At 39.2% G+C, this 13,131-nt stretch overlaps 1 protein-coding gene across 1 annotated transcript in view; it reads left to right on the top strand.

Annotated features, from left to right (window-relative positions):
* Positions 1–2,693: 2,693 nt before the first annotated feature.
* LOC118839399 (ras-related protein Rab-3C) overlaps positions 2,694–13,131 on the top strand; it is a 34,316-nt gene continuing 23,878 nt past the window's right edge. Inside the window, exons 1-2 of the mRNA XM_036746859.1 lie at positions 2,694–2,704; positions 3,184–3,308. Coding sequence (XP_036602754.1) covers positions 2,694–2,704; positions 3,184–3,308 — 136 coding nt within the window. The remainder of the gene's footprint in view (positions 2,705–3,183; positions 3,309–13,131) is intronic.

Here is a 13,131-nt window from a genome sequence, read left to right on the forward strand (position 1 = left end):
TTGCTAATATTTCAGAGGGCAATGATTTGGAGGAATAATTCACAGTTAGAGACCTAGGCACTCAGAGCCTTACTGTGGGGAGATGTGATTGCAGGTTCTTAACTGATGAATCAAAGTATTTCTCCCTTGTGGAGTTGACCTTGGTGGGAATAAACAATAGACCAGAGTGAGATGGTAAAGTGTAAATAGTAGCAAAGGTCACCCACCTGAGCTGAGTAGGAATTGGAAACTCATATGTTATTTATCTGATTCTCATTCTAAGTAGCCTTCTTTCTTGCCCATTGAAGACTAGAAATGCTCCTTGAAGAATGAAACATGATTTGATTGAAACTATAATCTTTCCCTCAATTTGTGAGCTGTTATTCCTGCCGACATCAAGAGTTTCTCTAATTAGAGAAGTAATTGAAGCAATTCATTTCCATCTGTATGTTCATTATCAGAGAAATACCAGGAAAACAACCAAAACAGATTTTTTAAAAAATGAACATACTTCTGAATACAAACATCAACCTGGTTTTTAATCCCCTTTGCAGAGTTTATTTGATTAATTGCTCATTTGGTCCCCCTTCATTGTTATTTTTGGACAGTAGAAGAAAGAGCATTGTCTAAGAGCAAGAAGAACAAAGCTGAAGCCAGCTCCAATTCTAGCTATCTGACCTTGGGTGAGTCATTTAAACTCACTTCCTTCATCTGGAAAATGGGGATAATAATATTTGCCTCATGAGGTTACTTAATTAAGCAAAACAAACATTTATTAAACACCTACTGCGTACAAAACCCTGTGGTAGGCTCTGAGGATAAAAATACAAAAGGGAAGCAATCCCTGCCTTCAAGGGGTTTACTTGCTCCTGAGCAAGGAGCAGGGTCAGGGTTTGAATCCAAATCCATTGACTCTGAAACCAATGCTGTGAGGAGGAGGGTAGGGAATCCAGTTATAAACAGAGAAGTAATTAATTACTAAATGTTAGAAGGATGTGGATGAGGAAGTATGTCCAATTTATGATTTCATTGGCACAGAGAATTCCCAATGAGGAAAATTCATTTGTCTACCCAGTTTGACATCTGCTCTAAAACTTAATGTCTTAGAGAATTTCCTGGGTGTGGAGAATTAAATGATTTACCCAGCAGGACGCAGACAGTATGTCTAAGAGGTCAAACCTGAATCCAGGTACTGATTCCAAGGTCTGCTCTCTATCTACCATTCCATGGCTATCTCTAATAACAGGGAGGTGGTGGCAGAGCGGGGAGGAAGTGAGAGACAGATAGGAAAGGTCTACTATAAAAAGCAGTAGCTGGGCTTTGTCCAAGTTAATGGGAGAAACACACATATTGAAAACCTTAAAGCATCATATAAATAAGTTATTATTATGCTAATGGCAATCAGTATAGTATCATCAAGATAAGTGGTATCTACAGAATTCAAAATATAACATGTAGCATTCGTTTTCTTAGTACTCATCATAAAAACACATTCTGGAAGCAAAGGTGACTGCTCTCATCCTCCCCAATAGCACAGCTGATATCTTATTGATTTTAAAAACATATATTGTTTCTATTTGCTTTCTAAATTACCTATTTCAGGATACTTGTTAAGAATTGCACCTTGGAGTTTGTCAATACATACATATATATAGATACATAGAGAGAGAGAGAGAGAGAGAGAGAGAGAGAGAGAGAGAGAGAGGCAGACAGACAGACAGATAGATAGATAGAAAGATAGATAGATGATTTAAATGATCTTAACCTGGGAGGCACTGCGGATAGAGTGCATGGCTCTATGATGAGTCAGGAAGACTCATCTTCCTGGGTTCAAATTGCTTTTTTAATGATTTCATAAAATAAAATTATAACTTTTTTTCTGCTTGTATCAGTTGTGTAATTGCTTAGCCCAACTCCCAGAAGAATGAGGAGAGGTATAGTGTAGTTGAAAGAATATTGGCTTTAGAGTAAGTGGATCTAGGTTGGAATCCTGACCTTGCTTCTTACTCCCTGAGTGGCCTTGGGTAAGCCATGTAGCTTCTTATTATTTCAGTTTCCTGGTCTGTAAAATGAGGGAGAGACTTCAGATGTCTCTTCCAGCTCTGACATTCTATCAACCTTTCTATACTCTATCCTCTTAGCCTTAACAGAGATAAATTTCACCTCTCAAATGTGGTAAGCTGTTGTTAGTCATTTTTCAATCATGTTTGACTCTTCATTAACCCTTTTGGGGTTTTCTTGGCAAAGATACTGGAGTGGTTTTATATTTCCTTCTCCAGCTCATTTTCCAGATGAGCAAACTGAGGCAAACAGGGTTAAGCAACTTGTTCAGAGTCACACAGTTAGTAAATATCTGAGGCCAGATTTGAACTCAGGAAGAGGAGTCTTCCTGACTTCAGGTCAGGCATTCTATCCACTGCCCCACTTAGTTGCCCCAGATATATAGATATAATGTATAGTAATATGTGTACATATACATAAATATATGTATGTAAAACATATGTGCATGTATATATTTATATATAAAGATATGCTATATATGTATATATGTGTCTGTACATACGTATGTTTTGGTGAACCAACATTCTGTGGTTTTGATTAGCTCCCATCCAAGTAAGAAAATAAAGGGGGGAGAGTGGGGGACAAGTCTGTGCATGATATACTTTATCTGAGGCTATTTTAAAAATCAGATATGATGTAATTATGAGTTTACAATGCCGATACGGTGCAGCATCTTTGTTACTTGTCTGCAGCGTATCCCGGTTTCATTCTATATAAACTGAATGTGATATACTTATCATTTCATAGTACTCATATTTTTCCACTATCCTGGATGCTCCAAGTTTAATTTGCCTCTGAAGATTAAGACCCTACTGTAATAAAATAAAATGATATTTGTGTGTGGTGAGATGAAAAGGCAACGGCAAACTTTTGTTTTTGTAAGGAAAGGCAGAAATTGCTAGTATAGCTTATACAGCAAGAGCATCGAGACAGCACTGAACGCCTTGATTTTTTTATGCATTCATTTACTTTTGAGCCTTTTAAGGGCTGAATTACAGACCAAACTAATTTAGTCTAAATGTCAGAAGTTGTCTGAGTTTCATTTCCCCTGTTATTATAATCTCTGGCATTTGTTTCTTGTCTTCTTTTTCAGACAGTCATGCCTTCCCCTGACTTTTTTTTATTGTGTTCCTTCTCTTTTAGGTCAACTCAAATCAAAACATACTCTTGGGATAATGCCCAGGTTATCTTGGTTGGGAACAAATGTGACATGGAAGATGAGCGGGTCATCTCAACAGAGAGAGGCAAACATTTAGGAGAGCAGCTTGGTAAGAAATCAACCAATGAGAGGGCTTTATGATTCACAGCACCTCACTGAAGGAACATCAGCAGTAATTGTCGGGCTGGATTCAATGAAATCTGCTACCCTGACAGCGGGAAGCTATACATCCTCAGCAAGTGATAACATTGCCTTTTCTTCAATCTTTCTGTTGTATTTCAATCATATTCAAGCCCAATTCACAAGAGAAAAAGATGGCTAGAATTGTGCAAATGAGATCACATATGTAAAGTGCTTTATTTGTGAGCAATGCTTGCTGTTAATATCTATTAAATTTTCCAAGACCCATATGAAGGCCTCTGTGGAGGACTTACAGAAGAAGGGAACAAAGATGAAAGCTTGTAGATGGATTGTTCAAGAGTGGGCTGGAACCAGATTCTACAGGCTAAAGAGAGCTAGCAGTTAATTTTTTAATGTGGGCATTTGCTGTCATTCAGTCATTTCAGTCGTGTCTGACTCTTCGTAACCCCAATTGGGGTTTTCTTGGCAAAGATACTGGAGTGGTTTGCCATTTCTTTCTCCAGCTCATTTGACAGATGCGGAAACTGAGACAAACAGGGTTAAGTGACTTGCCCAGGGTATGCAGCTAGTAAGTGTCTGAGGCTGTATTTGTACTCAAAAAGATGAGTCTTCCTGCCTTCCGGTCCTGGCTCTCTATCCATTTCCCCACCTAGCTGTTCTGAGTGTGAGCATTTACACCTCAGAAATCTTCAAACACTACAAATCAGGGCTTGATTTCTTCTTCTGTAGATTGTCTAGACTTAAAAAAGCAATGAAGATCCCTTGATTCTTTATGAGAATATAGTAGGTACTTGATAAATGATGTTTCATAATACAATGATGATGATGATGATGAAGCAATGAATGAATATCCATTGATTGTTCATAATAATGCAAATTAAATGTAAAATTGTATGTATGTTTTTTTTCTTGGAGAACTGGCTGTTAAACATATGCAAGAGCACCACCGATTGCGATCCATAATGATAAAGATATTAGCCACCCAAATGAGATCACTGATTCAGTGAAGGATTTTTACAGGATGGACTCTTATTCTTGCTCCTCCTTAACAAGAACTATGTCCACTTTTATCTTTGCATCCCCTTCCCACCCCTACCACAGTGCAATATCTGGCACAAATACCCCAGCTGATTAGAGTAGCTCCCAGGCCACGTCACAGGATATGCTTTCTTGTAAAGATAAGATAAAGGGGAAGCTGTCAAAGAAGAGGAGAGAAAAGGGATGTTGGTACAAAAGGAGAATCTGAATGAATGTATTCATTCAACCCACGTTGATCATTTTTTAAGTACCTAGTATATGCTCAGTATTGTGCTAACCCCTGGGTGGGTAAGGAATACAAAAAGGCTTCATGTGCTATATATGAAACTCCTCTAAGAAAACAAAGGTGCTACATATGCCCTTCTAACATTTAAAATTATCTTTATTGTGTATAGGACTTTGGGACCTTGTATTAAAAAAACAAACTTCCCTGAGTCCCTGATAGCCTTTAAAAGGAGAAGTCCCAAAATGATCATGAAAATCAGCCATATTCTATAAGCAGCTCAGTGAAAAATTACTGAGAAGTTCCTGAAAAATCACAAGGCAGGAGTGTTTTATGTCCCTTGCAAGTTCTCCCAATTGTTTCTAATTGATCTTTTTGCTCTGGGTTCAATAAAAATCAGTGGTTGCCATAGCAACCATTATATGATGTTCTCCTAGAGAGAAAAGTACCTCCTTTCATGTGGCTTAGTCTTCCTCCCCCCATGACCATACATGCCTTTATTAAATGAAATGTGAGATGAGCACCAATGCAAAGCAGACTCTAAATCCTACTAAGTCCAAAGTCAAGGTTTAAGCATTTGTTGTCTTTAAAATCACAGAGATAAAACCCCATGACAAAGAGTGTCATTAAAAAGGAGACTTAAGAAAGAAAAGAAAAGTTATTTCCAAGTCTTGGCATATGACTCAATATAACAATTCTCTGTTCATCTCTTTAATAATTCATTCTATGTAATTAATAATCCTTTACAATACATGTTTTATTTCATTCTTGTCCATATAGCATTCATGCACTACAAGGATTGTAGCCAAATTTTACAACTGAGTTCTTTCAGATTATTTAATCTTACCATGAAATATGTCTCGTGCCGGAAAGGGGTTGCCTTTCTTTCTCCTAAGGTGTCCAAATCCCACCACTCAAGTGACTGACAGACTTAGGTTAGCATCTGTTAGTAAAGTCTAAACCTGTACCTTAAAGGATCCCTTAGATTTCCAGTGGGGCTAAGGCAGGGGTTCTTAGCCTGTTGTAAATGGACCCTCAACAGGGTCCTTGGATAGATTTCAAGGGTTTCATGAATTTGATGGGGACAAATTCATCTTTATTTCAATATAATTGGTTTCCTTCATAATCCTATGTCCTTTACTCTGTGCATTTACAAACATGATTCTGAGAAGGCATCCATAGGCTTTATCTGACTGCCACGGTGGTCCATAATACAAAAGAAAAGGTGAATAAACTCTGGGATAAGGGTTAAAAAATTCTGTTGTCATCACCTGGAGCACCCATCAGTTCTCTTTGGTTTATATTACCTTCAATGGTCCAGAGTAGCTAGTCACTTTCTACCACGCTGAATCTATGTTTCTATCCGTTAATCGAGCATTTCCTAGAGTTCAGGCCTTGGCTCTTTTCTCTCTATTCTTTCTCCTTCTAAGCACTAAATCACTTTTATGGATTTCACTCTCACTTTTTGAAGGATACTTCCCCCAAATTAGATCTCTGGTCCTTACTTCCTGAGCTCCAGCTCAATATCTGTAGCTGCCTATGAAGACATTGCCATGTGATTGTCCTTCCATCCCTGAAATTCAGCATGCCTGAAGTCAGACTTGCCATCTTCCTTCCTCCCTCTAAGCTCTTTCTTTCAGTGGTCCAATCAGTTTCCTACTTGCCCAGGCTTTAAATATTTTTCTCCCCCATGTCTCTGTTGATTTTCCTCTTTTTTTCTTTCCTTTCCTCCTTCCTTCCTTCCATCTTCCCTTCCTCCCTTCCTTCCTTCCTTCTTCCCTTCCTTTCTTCCTTCCTTCCTTCCTTTCTTCCTCCTTTCCTTTCTTCCTTCCTTCCTTCCTCCTTTCTTTCTGCCACCGCTCTTCACAAGGGAATATAAATTTTCATCTCTAAAACTTTTTTATAACCCCAAATCACTCTGGCTTTCATTGATTAGCCAACAATAGGTCCAGTTTTTTGTTTTGGCCCTGATTGGCTCCAAAAGAATATAAATAGCAATTGTTTCTGTTTTAGCCAGAAATCCTGAGGCCCTTCTCCTCCTAGATCAATTTTTTTCACTAGGTAAAGAAACCATTCTCTGCCTCATTTCTTATTAAGCCTCAGTCACTGAATGGGCATTGCTTCAGTCAAACTGAGATTTTGTTCAAGACTAGCTTGAAAAGGCCAAGGTCCTCCACTGCATCCTGGGCCATCTCCAGTCCTCCTGATATATATCTGGCCAATGGAACCATATGGCTCTAGAGGAGAAAGTGAGCCTGGTGGCTTTGCATAGCCGTCCTTCACTTACATCCAATTCACTTCTGTAAAGGTATCACCTCCATGATGTCATGTTCCTCTTCGAGAATGAAGGACAAACAACAACATTGAACACCATTTCTTATCTATTTTCTTCCATAATATTTTCCATTTTCAGATTGGAACAAGGCATAACCATTCTAGCTTCCCCTTGGCCTTTAGTCTAGTTAGGCCACAGCCATGCTCTATAAGAGTGGAGGTGGAGAGGGCAGGGCAGCAGCACAGGTGGAAACAAGTAGGATCAGACCATACCAGACACCTCTGTGGCACTTCTTCTATAGTCATAGACTGAGAAATTAATTTCAAAAAAAAAATTTTCCCTGAGGAAATAACAGAGCCTCCTGATAACATCTCTTCTAGCCTATAAGTTATTATTTTAGTTACCACGCCCTTGGATTCTTGTTCAGGGTTAACAATTTTTCTTTCATATACTTCATTTCCATGTCCTACACACTGTTAGACAGGTAACACTGACTATGCCAATTATTGGAAGGGAGGTAGCTCAGGAGGCACAAGACTGGGAGCAGGAGCTTTTCTAGCAGCTGCCCTAGCAGGTTCATTCTTGATCTGGGCAGCCAGAAGGACAACATTGGAAACATAATAAGGGATTAAATAAGCTTACCTTATTCTAGTCTTCTCAAGAGGGTTGCTGACTCAGTGGGGGCCAGTTGAGACTAACACACATTAACAATTCCCCCCAAGCCTTGATGGGGACTGATCAAAGCACACAAAGCATTCCAGCTTGCGTATTCCCCCCCTAAGCCTCAATGGGGGCTGGTTGAGGCAAACACACATGCACATTCCCCTTGTGCATTCCTATTCCTCACTTACTGACCACTTGATTTATAAGGCAACAGACAAGGAAGGCCATTTTCCAGCAATAGTTTCAAATGTTTATATTATCTCATTGTTTTAAGGTGCAGTCGCAGTGGATATTTACAACTTTAAGTATACATGTTTATATTATTTATCATTATATAATGCTTCACAAGCATGGTGGAGATGTTTACAAACCATGAGCCTGGGAACTAGAGACTGTTATGGCCATGGATCTGGGAACTGGCATCTATGATCCTGAGAACTATTATCTAAAAAAGAATAACAAAATTTACCTTGCACACACTAAAATCCACCTTACATACATACACTTGGAGAAATTAAAAGTGCAGCTCTTACAAATCTAGTTCAACACTACATTTGTGACCTTAGGTGACTCCCTTTACCTAACTGGACCTCAGTTGTCTCATCTGTAAAATGAGAGAGTTAACCCTATCATTAACCTATAATTTGTGTTTTTGGCTCCAGAGTAAGAAAAGCTACTAGAAAGTGACTAGATCACCATTAAGGATGCTAAATCTTCATATTCAATCTTATTCAGATATATAAGTTCTCTCAAAATCAGCTTCCTAGCAACTCCCAACAACCAATTAACAAATACTTATTAAATACCTATTATGTGAAAGGGAAGTCTTAGGGCCTGGAGATGCAAGTACAAAGAATGAAACAATCCCTACTCTCAAGAAGCTTACATTCTAATGGGGAAGATAAGTGTAACTACATGCTATGTACAACATAAATATAAAATGAATAAATTCAACAGAGCCCTCTACAAGGTAGCTTGGGAGGGAAGGTACTAAAACTTCCAAGCATCAGGACAGGTTTCATGTGGAAGATGATGCTTGAGCCACTATGTGTTTAAGAGAAGGAGTTTGCAGGGATGCAGAGTACCCCTGTCCTCTATCAGGTTGCTTTACATGCAACTCATTGATGTAGTCATTTTCTCTGGGCCTTAGAAATAAGCAAAATAGAATGTTATACCTGGAAGAACCCCAGCAACCATTCCCCAACCTTCCCCACCCCTCCAGTGTTCTTCCTTCCATTCTATTAATGCTACAGCTGCAGTCATTACCACTATCCACAGGGGAGGGAGCTTCTATGGTCATTCAGATTGGCATTCCATGGATGCAGCATTTAAAAAATAAAAAAATAGACCCGAACCTTCTTCAATTCTGCCTAAGGCCCAACATAGCTAACTTGAAAGGTACATAGCCTAGTGAAAGACTTTATTTTATTTTTCCCAGATGAGAGAGGTAACCAGGAAATCTGAATAGAAGAACATTACCTTGGAGCTCATTTTTTAAAAACCTAACCTACCTTCTTCAAGTATATAAGACTCTGGTCTCCAGCAACTTTTTATTATTATCTTTAAAATCTTAATTTTATTGCTTGTCAAAGGCTAGGGATTACCAAATCCTAGAGTCCTACTAATGCAATTTAAAGGCTCCTAAGGGCCAGTCTGCCCCAAGCTGTCTGTCAAGACATATTGCCATTATTTCATGCTCTAAGCATTCTCAGGAGATTTTGGAAAATTGAATAGATTTTAATGTCTCTCTTGGTTTAAATATGGCCCTGCCTGAGGGCAATAGAATAGGCAAAATTACATGTTTAGGTTCTCATCAGCCCTAGCATTAGGGCCATGACTGCTTGAGAGTATCACGAGCATTTGAGAATCTGTACATTTATCCCAGCAGCAGGTATGGTGGCTAGAGAGCTGCCCTCCAAGCCAGGAAAGATGTGTTTCAAGTACTGCCTGAAACTTATTGACTGTGTGACCCTAGGAAAGTCATTATCCCCTCTAAGCAACTGTCTAAGATGAATATAAGTTGAAGAGAAGGTACAAACCTGCACTGGCAGGAGTTTGCTCATCCAGAAGTTCCCTATGTCAGTGAAATCACAGATCTCATCTTTATCTGTATCCCATCTCTATCCATATCCCCTCAACAACTCCAGCAAGGCTAACCTAGGATAGTTTCTAGCTTAGCCCCTCTAGCTTTATAACTGTTTTCCCACTTCTGCTCCCAACCTATTTTTCAACTTCAAGATCTTCATTGACAGTACCCATGCCTCTAAAAAACCCTTACATCTCTCTAGTGATTTCCAGCACCACAGCCATTACCACCCCTCCATCTTGAAAGAGCCCTATTTCTTTATTCTATCCCATAAACATCCCAAATTTTCATTGCAATTCACTATTTCATAGGATCAGACCCTACTTCTTCACTCCCCCAATGTCCCATAGACTTCTTATTCCACTAAATTTCTTGTCCTTCCTATAGTCTTCTATCTCACATCAATTTCGTGTTCTGAGTTCTCTCTTGCCCAAATGCTTCACTATTATCAAAACTCTCTCTCTAGGCAACTCTATTCACACACCTGCATCTTTAATGATCATCCTCTATTCCTCTTTACTGATGCTGCCTGGGCCCTCATGACAATGATTTTATTCATCTTTAATTGACTCCCTATTATAATTCCAGATCTTTTCTTGTTTTTCTCAAATTGTCCAGATCCATATCACTGCTTTTCCCCCTCCCACACAACAGATAACTTTATCTCCTACTTTTCTGAGCTAATGATGATTTATCAAAAGCTACTTTATCCATCTTATTCATCCTTGTTTCAGATAAGTTGACCAATATCCTTGTCTCTCCACTTACGCTCTTTTCCCAAAGTAGATCTACTCTTTCTCCCTTGGAAAGTGCCTATTCCTATTGGTTATTCATTCAATCAATAAACATTCATTAAGCACTAACTATGTGTCAGGCACTATGCTAAGCATTGGAAATACAAAGAAAGGCAAAGGTGTCCCTGCATTCAAAATCTAATGGGAGAGGGAGCATGTAAACAACTATGTACAAGTAAGATATATGCAGTATAAATAGAAAATAATCAGCAGGGAGAATGCACTAGAATGAAGAGTGTTTAAGAAAGGTTTCCTGTGGAAGGTTGAATTTAAGCTGGGACTTGAAGGAAGCCAGGAGGTAAAGATGAGGAGGGAGAGCATTCCAGGCATAGAGGACAGCCAACAAAAATGCCCCAGAGATAGAATGTCATGTTGAAGGAAGAGCAAGGAGGCTGTTGTCACTGTATCAAAGAGTACATGGGGAACACAAGGTGTAAGAAGATTAGAAAGGTAAGAGGGGTGTTGGAGTAGGTTATGAAGGGCATTGAATGCCAAACAATTCAATAATCAGTCTATGCAGGTGACTTCCAAATATACAGATCTTGACCTAACCTCTCTCCTAAACTCCAAGCTTCTATATGCAAATGTCTGCTGGGCATCCCCTACCTGTGTATTTCATCCACACTTAAGTTCAGCATATCCAAAAACTGAATGCATCATCCCCCCTTCCAGCTGTCCAATTTCTATTAATGGCACAAAATCTTAGAATTATCTTTTACTCCCCCACATCTAATAAGTTGCCAAGTTTTATTATTCAATCTCTAAAATCTCTCTTCTCTCCATGGGCACTGTCATCATTCTAATTTATACTCCCCTCACTTTTCTCCTGAATTTTTCTAATAACCTCTTATTCAGTCATCCTTTTTCTGGTCTCTCCTATTTCGAAATAATCCTTCACATAGCTGTCAAATTAATTTTTCCTGATGAACAAACCTTATCCTTTAATTTGCCTACTCCAGAAACTTTAGTGATTTTCTATCATATACAGACAAAAAAAAACAAACTCCATAAACTGAAATATAAAAGCCTCCATAATCAGGTTCTATACTACCTTTCTGGTTTTATTTCACCCTACTCTCTTAAATATATTCTGTGTTTCAGTCAAACCAGGCAATAAACTGTTCCTTAATCTTTTCCAACACTCTATAACTCTGTGTATTTATAGAGACTATATCCCATAACTGGAATGCACTCTGTCCTCATCTCTGCCTCTTGAAAGCTTTCCCTTCCTTCATGACCCAGTTCAGGTGCCTCCTCCAGAAAACCTCCCTTATCACTGTTAAAAATGATCTCTGTCTCTCTGTCTGTCTTTCTCTGTCTCTGTCTGTCTCTGTCTCTGTCTCTCTGGCTCTGTGTGTGTGTCTCTCAGTCTCTCTCTGTCTCTCTGTCTCTCTCTCTCTCTGTCTCTCTCTCTCTCTCTTTCTCTCTCTCTCTCTCTCTCTCTGTCTCTCTGTCTCTGTCTCTGTCTCTGTCTCTCTCCCATCCCTCTTGAATTTCTCCTTTATCCCATCACGCTAGATATCAACACTCTAATGTCTGTCACTGCTTAAGAATCCATCTGCCTACCCACTCTTGTCTTACCCAGTGGTAATTCCTACATGTACCCTTTCCAGTGACTCACTTACTGAACCTCAACCCCCAAAGGGCCCCTCATTCTAAACCTTCACTTTTTACCTTGCCCTTCCATAACCCCTCTATACAAAACTGTCTCAATGCTTCCTTCATCTTGATTTCTCTTATGCCCCTCCCCATTCCTAGCCCACTTACCCTATCTACTCCTTTTCCTTCAGTTCCTTTAGCCTAGTCAGACCCTGGTTTTACTTCTATCACTTAAATACCTCTCTTTTAGAACAATACCACCTTTTCTTCTTTTCTCAGCCTTGTTATTCCCTTCTTCTTAGCTCTTGATCACCCAAATCACTTTCTTCTTTGACTTTGGCACCTGGATTTCAGACTTCCTCTTCACCTCTCTCTTGCTTTCATTCCTGAGATTGCATCATCCAACTTGGTCTATAATGCCCTCCCCTTGTGAATTTTGGGGCTTTTCAACAATTATGACCTAAAATTCTTCCACTAGGGCAGTTACATTTTAGACTTCATCATCATTCACCCCACTTTCAAAGCATCTGAACTCTGAAATTCCTCTCTATCCAGTCTCCTATCCTTCTACACCTGTTCTTTGCCCCATCGTAATCCTTGGTTTTCCTGTTTGTCAACAATGTTCCAGCCTTCCTTTCCTCCCTACCCAGATCTGACCCTTTTGGCAGTCAACGAAGTCATTTCTTCTCTTTTAGCTTTCTCCTAATCTCTGGAATCCTTTACTTTTTTGCCAGTTATCCCTGATAGTACTCAACCATAGGTCACCCCTACCATCTGGTTTCTCTACTCCTACTCCCAGGATGACTGAGTCTTCTACAAATTCATATCATCTAATCTCAACTGGGCCCTCACTTTACAGAAGTCAGGGATATTGGATGCTATACAGAAATCCTTTTGTCCCTATGTTATTGGCTACTATATTTTGTATAGCAACTGTCCCAAATTCTCTTCCCTCCTCTATACTTCTCCCCTAACTCTATCTTTTCTCTATTCACTTTCAGCAGATGACTTCACCTCCTATTTACTGGGAAGATTGAGATCATCTGATAAAAAACTCCTTTACTTCCCTAAATCTTTCAATATTTTCACCCATTCTATGTTTCATCTCTCCAT

The sequence above is a fragment of the Trichosurus vulpecula genome, chromosome 1, assembly GCF_011100635.1.
Source record: "Trichosurus vulpecula isolate mTriVul1 chromosome 1, mTriVul1.pri, whole genome shotgun sequence".
Taxonomy (NCBI): Eukaryota; Metazoa; Chordata; class Mammalia; order Diprotodontia; family Phalangeridae; genus Trichosurus; species Trichosurus vulpecula.